At 47.7% G+C, this 9,854-nt stretch overlaps 1 protein-coding gene across 1 annotated transcript; it reads left to right on the forward strand.

Annotated features, from left to right (window-relative positions):
- The first annotated feature begins 3,560 nt into the window (after positions 1 to 3,560).
- GRXCR2 (glutaredoxin and cysteine rich domain containing 2) lies at positions 3,561 to 8,656 on the forward strand. The gene is made up of 3 exons (XM_068409663.1): positions 3,561 to 3,905; positions 6,451 to 6,666; positions 8,477 to 8,656. Exons 1-3 carry the CDS (start codon positions 3,561 to 3,563, stop codon positions 8,654 to 8,656), a joined length of 741 nt encoding a protein of 246 aa, XP_068265764.1.
- The last annotated feature ends 1,198 nt before the right edge of the window (positions 8,657 to 9,854 follow it).

Raw genomic sequence — 9,854 nt, forward strand, 5'->3', positions numbered from 1 at the left:
CCGTGCAGAGTCTTTTTGCTCCTGCTTTTCCTTGCTGGCCTCTTCAGCATGCACAGAGCCTGCTCCAGCTCCTTTAAATTATGAGCTGAAATTATCTTCTTGACCTGCAGATCTGAACCTTTCTGCTCGCTACTCCCACGCTGAAGCAAGTTTAATGCTTGTGTTCTTGCTTTCAAGCTTCTGCCTTGCTCCTTTGCTTCCTTCGATTCTCACCTGCCCTCTTATCCATGACCTCTAGCCCTTCTTCGTGGCCCCTAATGCTGGCTCAGGCCCCTTTTTTGTCCCTTCCCCAGCAGTCACACAGACCTTACTTGAAGAAGCTGTGTGTGCTCTGAATAATGTGAGCAGTGGGGCAGGACTGAAGCGTTTGGGCACTGCTGCAGCTGGAACCATAACGCTCCTCCCCACCCTGATTCGCCGCCCGCCCTGGGCCTTCCTGAGCAGGAGTGCTGTAGTGCTTGCTCTAAGGAAGGAAAACACAACCAAACATTTTTCAGCAAAACTTGCAGGCAGAAACATGCCTTCAAAGCCTTACAGTCCAGTTCTCTACGGCTTTCCTTTCTGTCCTACTTTGTACATTCCCTGCTTTGCTGCAACAGATCTAAACCGCCGTGTTACGCTCCTTAGGGCGAGGACTGTCTCTCTTTGTTCTGCAAAGCCTCCAGCACGCTTCCAACAACCGCCTCGTATTTCCTGACATGGGGAGAAGGGTGAAGAGAGGCCCCGTGCCTGAAAGACAGATGTCATGGAAATACAGCGGAGAGGAGTCTGAAGTGAAACACAGGGCAGTGATGGTCTAGATCATGAAACTTAACGATTTCTGTTGTATGCAAAATGACTGTTGTTGTATTTTTAATAAGACTTGTGCTAGCTGTGGGAAACAAACCCCCGCTGACACACGAGTGCGGTGAACGCTGCTGTGCTGGCAGGGCTGTGGCAGGTGGCATCGAGCTCCTTCCAGCCCATCCACCTTTGCCCAGCGCTCAGCTTACGGCCGTGCCGCCTGCCCCTGGACACTGCAACGCTCCTTGGCTGGAGCGAGACGGGTATGGCTGTGGAGACAGCCCCAAAACCCCACCGAGAGAGTCCCTGTGTGGGTATTTCATGGGGAAAGGTTGGCCCGAGTTGTTCAGGACAGCTAAGAAATGCAGAGAGGCTGTTCAGAAATCTTCCCTTCGCAAGATTTATCTGTACAGGGACATAAAAAGAAGCACATGCAGATCTGAGTGAGGAACCCCTCTGCAGCCAACCTGAACGGCAGCCTCTGTGTGCCCACCTGGGGCTTACAGGGGACGCGTGTGGCTGTAGGACTCGCCTCTGCAGAAGGCTGAACTTCACCCTGGCTGCAGCCACGAGCTGCTCACGTGAACAGCAAATCCAGCCGGTAACACTGCGGAGGTGGGATTGTTCTAACGTGAAAATTACGGGGCCAGAGCAGATCTGTTGTGTTTTGACAGCACCTGTAAGTAACTGTAGGGGTGGGAAGCAGCTTCGCTGGTCTCACAAGCTCAGATCGTGGCAGTGGTGCTCGCGCCGTGTTCTCTCATTGCTGCTTTGAGCTTTGCTTCCCGTTTTGATTGTTCCCTTAATCAAAAGAAAATGAACTCCAATTAAGGTATCTTACAAAGTGTGATTTGTGTCCAATTAAGACCGCTGGTGTGCCTTTGAAAAAACAGTACCACTGAGGCCTGGTGCACACAGGGCTTGCAAGGGGAAGAGGCGGATCAAGCTCCTCAAGTAAACGCAGTAAGAGCCAAGTTTGATTCATGCAAATCAAAGTTTTCATATAATGGGAGATCCTCTTGTTTGAGATAGGATGGGAGACTGGCATGAGCATTGTAATAGTGTTTGGGAAATGAAAAGGGCGTATCCATGGCTGCGTGTTTACCCAGGCGTGTTCACGCGTGTTCTCTTGGTGGAATCTCTCTCTTCTACGTGTACTTACGATGAGGCTTCCAGCAGCCCAGGGAACCTGCAAGAGCAACGTCTGTCCCGAGAGAAACAGCTTTCAGCACATGAAGGCTGGCTGGAAGGTCTGTATTGTAGCAGGTTCACTTCAAGTGCATGTTCAGTGCACTATTAGTATAGACACTTCTGAACTGTCTTCGTAGTATTTCATGAAGAAACTTTTAATAAACGTAATAAATCAATCTATTGAGAATATTAAGATTTAAAAGCACTGGTTTAGAACGAAAAGAAGATAGCCTTGGCAGGATGTAGGCAGAAAGCTTAGTTTAAGTCCCACTCAAAGAAACTGCATCTAATGGTGGAAATGTACTGAAATCTTGGAACTTGAAAGAAGAGAGATTGTAACTCCTGTTGTGTGAACTTGATACAAGCAGGTATTAGATGTGTAAAACCCAGACAGCAGTTACTCCGTTGATGCATTTTGTACTAAACGACTCTTCATTTTTTCCCTCGAAAGGAAAGACAAGCCCCAAGTGTACAGCACACTGGGGACGGGCACAGCGAGTGAGCCCCGACTCCAGCAGTGTCATGAAGCACACGGCAGTGAGGTATCGGTTCTGGGGTAGCTGGTGGGGATCTCTAACGGGGGGCTGTCACGGGCAGGTACCGTGGGTCACTGGTTGCTGCCGTGGGGACGGAGGGCTGCGTGAGCGTGGAGGAATCGAAGCCCCCCGTGAGATGCTGGGCGAGGCTGGCGGTGAGCAGCACCCCGCAGAGCTGCTGCCGTGCACAGCACAGACCTGCCCAACGCCGACACCTCTTGTCCAGGGTAACCCGGGGCCCCGTCCCCCTCTGCTCCGCACCTCTGCAAGCCTCTGCTCTGCCTGCTGCGAAGGCAAGGACCAAACGTGAACAGCTGCACCTTCTGTGCTCCGTGAGCACGTGCAGGGGACTGCAGATGAGCAGAGGACGGGGCCTCTGGTGCCTCTCGGGGGGTGACTGTCTTTTAAAAATGAAAAGTAAATCCAGAACGGTCAAAAGGCCCTGAAAGCCAGCAAGAATTACAAATAGGGATTGAAAGCTAAGGAGAGAAAATCTTAATTAGATCTGCACTAACCTGTAGAGGAACATATTTGGATTAAAATGAAATGGAGCTTTGTACTCTCAGGGTTTCAGAGCAAGAATGGAAGAAGAATTATTCACATTTGCTATTTGTGAAGCTGGATTGCTTTTTCTGTGAACTTGTCTTTTTAACTTCTCACCTTGTCAGAAAACTGTGAAAAGCTGCTGGGATGGTGTATTTGGGGTAGTTCTTATCACAGCACATAGCAGAAACATTTCCATGGTTTCAGAACATGGGCAGAGTTGCCTATTTAATCCTGTCCTCCACAAGTTAACTCCTTTCCTCTTGTGGTAAGCCAGCCCGTCCACCATTCACTAACCTGCCTTATATTGCAGTACCATCGGTATTTTCTCTTTGTGAGTACCTATCAATATTTAATACAGTGGTGTCGCCTTTGCTGTAAGATGAGAGGAACAACTAGAAACCTTGAATTATGCATTGTGTGGCTCGGGGAAGCTGGGGAGTGTTTTCCTTTGGACCCAAAGCTCTTGGAGTTGATCTCCAGGACCTGCAGCTTGAAATCCTAATAATGGATGAGCATCAGAAGAAACTCAGTCAGCGGCACGAGGGAAGGCCCCGCAAAGTGAGGTTCAAAATATCATCAGCTTACAGTGGTCGAGTGCTGAAGCAAGTCTATGAGGATGGGCAGGAACTCGAGCCCCCGGCCAAAGAGCACTCTCGGAGCTTTCTCCGCCACAGCTTTGAGCCAGGGGACCGTTTCTGTGGGGCCGGGGAGATATCAGAAAGCAGGTTTTACTCGCCAGCCAAGCTGACTGCCCAGCAGATCAGCATATTCAAAGAGGATAAGAAATACGGTCTCACCAGTAACTCGCCTCTCCTCAGCGACTACCAGTCGGGCGACAGTCACTGCAGGGTAAGTCATGTCCAGCTTAGGGCTGTCAAACTGTTTGGAAACCAGCTTCAGACTAAACCATTTTTGGAGTAATATGGTGACAGGAGTCTCAAACTGGAACTGCATTCAGATAAAATTCAGTTTTTTCAGTCGGGGATTTAAAAAGGGTGATTGTAAATCTTCAGCCTTTATCCCCCATGTGCTGTATTCTGCTGACGCTGCAAACGGCAGGAGCTGTGTCTCGCAGCAGCGCAGTGAACAGCATCTGCCAGCTGTGCTCCATCTTCTCGCTGGGCTGATTTGCATCTGTCCATTTTGTAGGATAAGATATAACATTTCCATATATATCAGTATCTATACATAGCAATCCTAATGCTTCTAAAGCAGTCAAATGTAAGGTGGATAATATCTTAATTAGTTATATTTTAAACATTAAAGTTGCATGACTTGAGCTGGCAAAAAGGTTAGTGCCACCGGCAGCGTAGCAGCGAGCCTCCGAGCAAGGCATCCGCATCCTCTGGCAAGTCAGAGTTACCCTTTGGCTACTTTGAAAATCCCAGCTCAGTTTCACTGGATATTTTGTTAACATATAATTAATGCCACTGATATAGAAGCGTCTCTGTAGTCCTAATAAAAAGCCAGTACATATGTAATATATGTTAAATTGATTAATACACAGGGATTATGTTCATTTACTTATCTTGCTGAATTGGATTTATGTATCTTTTACTGCTCTTTGGGTTTATCAAATGTAGATGTCCCAACTAAACAATTCATGTAACACTGATGGCATATCGGCACTACTGATAACACAGCCACGCTGATATGCAAGAGCCTGAACGGGGTATGTTATATTGATACAATCAGCAGACTCATAAAACTCGAGGTGGGTCTGCTCAGAGAAGCGATGCAAAGGCAGAGGGTGAGGTGAGCTGGGTCGGTGTCAGACCTGTCCCTGGGAGACAGCGTGTCCCAGCCCGGTTCAGACTGAGTGACAGGCTGGTGGTGTCAGCAAACAGGTCAGCCCGCTGCCCCGTCCCCCTCGCCTGCCAGCCCGTCCTGCAGCGCCCGTCGGTGGTGGTGCCCTGGCTGCTGCAGAAGGGCGAGGATCGAGGGGATCTCAGAGGGAAACACGAGGTCACTCGGTACGCCAACCGCTGCGATGGGAAGCAAGCTGTGTCCTCATCCGTTGTGGTCTTTGGGTAAATAAGGAACGTCACTCTGGCACTTAAACAACTAAAGGGACTGGAGGGCTTTAGAAAGTATAAAATGCTTTTTATGGCCTTGATTTGAATACATTAAAACTCTACTAATTCCTGGTGCTCATCAGAGCTGCATGTAGGAAACCCAGATGGCTGATATTGGAACTACGTTTAGTTGATACACTGGGCATCTGGTTTAACTGAAAATATCAAACCACGATGAATCTCTCCTGCCTAAAGACAGAGCACTAAGGTGATCTTATCCACACCATTAATTTGTTCAGCATTCTTGGGTAACGCTCATCTCGATTCCCTCGTTTCCCTAACCATAAATTCCTTGGATAATCACGCTATCCCGTACCGGTTCTGTTTTGTGTCAACATGCGTTTGCTATGTGGAGACACCCTGTCTGTGTAACACACACGAGGCTCTTAAATCCTTCTGCAAATGGTAAGGATTTGCGCTCACCTGCCTCCCCCTCCGCACGTCTCCCTGTAGACAAGCAGGTGCCCAAGTGCCAGGAGAGCCATCACCCACCTCACGTCAGCTGACGCGACTCTGGCAGGGTATTTTCTTAGGAGAGCATCTCCTTTTGCATGGCTTCTTGCTGCAGATACTTAAACAAATCGAAATATGAAGAGTGTGTAAAACAATAGGTGACTGCCATGTGATACCGAGTGCAAAGGGGAAAAGGGACCAGGTAAGCAAATGCTGCTTTCAGAGAAATGTTTGACCGTGCCGAGTTTAGCTTTCAAATCATTAGAAAAGAATACAAATTCAAGCGTGCCCAGAGATGGTTGCATAGACTGGCTCTTTGCTCTTAGGAACACAATTTAGCATTAGATAATGAGGGGTTTTTTAATCATCTGACCCTTTTGCCAGCATTAATAAGTATTACCAAGAAAAGCTTTCTTTTAAATCTGAAAAAACCCCATCAAAGGCTGCAGCATAGGCCACCATCATGGGGAACTTCTACTTCTGGCCAAAACCATGAAAACCCTTCTCCAGCCTTCAAAGAAATGTAGGTCAGTCCCCAGTGCAGAGGTTTCTTTTCCACGTATGCCAACACCACTGAGAACCAATGAGAATTTACATCCCAGAAAGCTTTCCCCATCCCAACATGACATCAAAGTGAGGATCCTAAGATTTGTCCCAGAGCCTTGCTCTGATCCTGTAGCCCATGAGGGCCATCTCTCCACGGCTGTTGTGCTCATGCTCTGGGGGGTGGTGGGGAGCTGGCTCGTGCTGCAGTGCCAGCCGAGCAGACGACTGGGTGGAGGGGATGTTCTTCTGGAAGCCCAGGGATCATCGGTGTTTGTAGAGTGTATTTATACAGGCGAGACACTGATAAAATCCTCCTGCAGGGTTCCCCAATTCTAGATTTTGGCAAGATCATCATCTACACTAATAACCTGAAAATCATCCGTGCACCAATGGACCAGAAGGAGCTCATGAGAAGAATCATCCAGACTGAGGGAATAAATGACTGGGCGTTCATCTACCAGGAAAGGAAAGAAAGATTTGGTGGTGGACATAAAAAAGATGTGGAAAAAAAGGTTGCCCGCGACCAGTATGTGCAGGTAAGAGAAAATGGAAAATGCTTTTTCCCCCTAAGGCTTTTGGGTCTTACAGCCTTGGTCAGACAACTAAGTGTTCCCACCCAAGCCCATCTATGTCTGCATCTGGCACGGAACTAAATTTGGATTAAAAGCATCACTTTGTTCCTCTTTCCACTCGGGAGATAACCGACCAACGCTGCGCTGCAGTCTGCGCTCTGGGGACAGCTGTTCTGTTTCCAGATGCTCACGTCTCCCACTTGACTCTTCCCCTGGAGATCACCGACGTTTATGTAGCTTGGCTTAGGTCCGTCCTTTGTCACTGTCTCCCAGGGGAATAAGAGCAGGCCGGAGTTTCTCCAGCCGGACAAGGCTAAACACAGCTGCTGTGTGGTTGAGACTGCCCGCGGCTAAAATTTTAATGTCAGCTGAAATAAGATTGCACCTTCCACTTGTTTTCTCATGGGTTAGTCTTTGTTGGTCAGAATCCCAATTAGCCTGACCAGAACTTGATCCCACAAAACAGTGTTGTCGTGCAGGGCAAATACGAAGCATTATGGTTTTGCAGATCTGAGATCAGCCTGTGCTGAGTGCAGGTTACCTTGGTCCTTCTGCAACCGCCAGCCTTGCTTATGGCTCACTTGCACAAAGACCCCATGAGGACTGCAAAGAGCCCTGAGAAACTAAGCAGGGATTTTGGCCTTTGTCAGTTTTGAAATAAACTTGATTTTTGAAAAGAGGGCTTGAACGTAAAAGCCAAGATTCATCCCATCTACTGGCAGACACCTATCAGAGGTGTCATCAAAAAATGACTCCTCGCCTTTGGGGGAATGTATGTCGAAAAGGACCTCTATAAGGTAATTGATGGCCTTCCTCAAGCTGCCCTCGCTGGAGGAGCACGCTCTGGAGAAGGACGACAGCTCCTGCAGGGCATTGTTCCAGAGAAATTTGTTAACCCTGTAAGAACTCAGCAAGTACTTCTGCTCTCCTTGATGTTTGGGAACAAAAAGTAAAACTTGAGGGTTCTAAAACTATGATTTTTTTAGAATACTGTTGGACTTCCTACACGCTGCTATTATGAACACTCACTTAGAGATGACCAAACCACAGGAAGGTTATTCTTCTGAGAAGTCAATTGATTTGGACTATCAAATTCATAAGCAGGCACCAATACAATGCGTATCTGGCACCAACTCTCCATATCTTAGTTAAAACCTCGTTCCATAGTGCAGGTCTCTGAACCTGACATCAAAAGAACAAACCTACGCTGGCATACGTTCTTCCTGATGCAGATATTTAATCATTTCTGGGCTCTGTGGAAGCACTGAATTTTAAGCCAGGATTTGAAAGACGCTGTCTGGCACGCCAGGAGCCAGCTGCAGGCACAAGGGACAGCTTGAAAGAGGCTGTGCGTGTCTGTGATGAGGGACTGGGCGGGGAGAGAGCGAGGAGAAATGCGTGGAGAAATGAAGCGTGGCTCAAAAGCGAGGATACAGAGCTGAGAAGATGGATGTGCTGAGAAATGACAGGAAGATGGGTGGAGCTGTGCAGACCCTTGCAGGAGGAGAAAGATGAATTTGAAACTGTCGTGTTAAAAGCCCAGTCACATTAACTTCACATTTTGTGGAAGGATCCACAAATTGTCCCCAGCTAGATGGGAGCCTTTTTCTTTAAGATTCAGGTGTAGACACCTGAATATTATTGGCAGAGTGCATGTCAGGAGCAACAATTACTTAAAAGACCAGGAGACAGAATTCCCTGCTTTCAGGTACGATACTGTCTTTCATGTCTGATATCCAGTAACAGATTTTTTTTCACAATCTTTCTGTTTCAGGAAGGAGATGCTGAACATGGCTGTTCCCAGTGTAAAGGTTCAGGCTCCGCTCCTTGCTCACTGTGCCACGGAAGCAAGTTTTCCATGCTGGCAAACAGATTCAGAGAGTCCTACAGGGCTCTCCGGTGTCCGGCTTGCAATGAGAGCGGCCTGCAGCCCTGCCAGGTCTGCGCTGCCTGAGCAGGACTGCTGTCCCTGCCGCAGGCTGCAGCCACCGCAGCAACACTCTGTTGAAAACTCTGAATTATTTAACCTTCAAGCAGCCTTTCTGTGATGACAAGGTTTTAAAAGATGGGAAAGGCACATTATACACATCTCACTGTAAACAGGAATACTGCACCTCTGCTACCGACTGTCCCTCTTCTCTGCTACGTGCACCTGTCTAACTTCTGAGCCAGCCCAGACCCCAGCTTTGCAGAGCTGAATGTATCCCCCAACGCGAGAGGAAACCATCTGCGTTCAGAAGTTAAGCACCTGTGTAAATGTCTCTGGCACCTGGAACTCAGACTGAACTTGCTGGCACTGTCCCTTGGTCAGGTATCTGGTGCCCAGGTCCCGACCCACCAGGCGCTCCAGTAACACCGTCAAAGGCAGCAGAAGTAGGTGCAGTTTGGGCACGTTGGTGATGTGCCAGGCTGTAAAGTCTGTTTGTACGACAGCAGCAGAGCGGTGCCTCCCCTAGGTTTTAACTTGCTGGATGTTTTAAAATTACACTGTCTTTTGTAGTTAACTCTGTACTTGCCCTGCACTGTCACAAGCATTTCCCAAAGATTTTGCCAATTCTTACGTCCGCTTTAGCGGACACAATGACTCCTTTGGGGTCTGATTTATGGGAAGAAATTGAAAACCCCAAACCTGGAACTATAAAAAATAGACAAGAATTTATTATTATAAATACAAGTTATTAAGTTTTTAGCCTACTTATGAGGAAGTGCTGAACTAAAATTCCCCTGTACAATGCTCAGCACTTTTCAGGATCAGGCTGGTGGTGAGCAGGACTTCTGTTGCTTAATATTAATCCCATGCTGTAATCTGCAGAAGGTAAACTCTAATTAGTTGAGGTGAAGCAATGATGTGGTGTACTTTGCAGGCTACCACAGGGGCTTTAAGAGGTTGAGGCAAACAGGGGAAACGGTGTTTTTTCCCCAAAGCCTTAACTTATTACATTTTATATTCACAAGTAACGTTAATGCAGCCTCAACTTGCATATTACCTCTGAGACGCTGGTGAGTTAAGAGACTGCTCACATGTACTTCATGCTGAGGCTGCAAGCCTACACAGGGTAATTTATGGCCAAGTTACTGTTTTCCTAGGGTAGGTTATAAGATTTCTCTGCAACACTTAAATGATTAGAAATAATGCCGTTTTAGCCCTTACA

Source organism: Nyctibius grandis, chromosome 10 (assembly GCF_013368605.1).
Source record: "Nyctibius grandis isolate bNycGra1 chromosome 10, bNycGra1.pri, whole genome shotgun sequence".
NCBI lineage: Eukaryota > Metazoa > Chordata > Aves > Nyctibiiformes > Nyctibiidae > Nyctibius > Nyctibius grandis.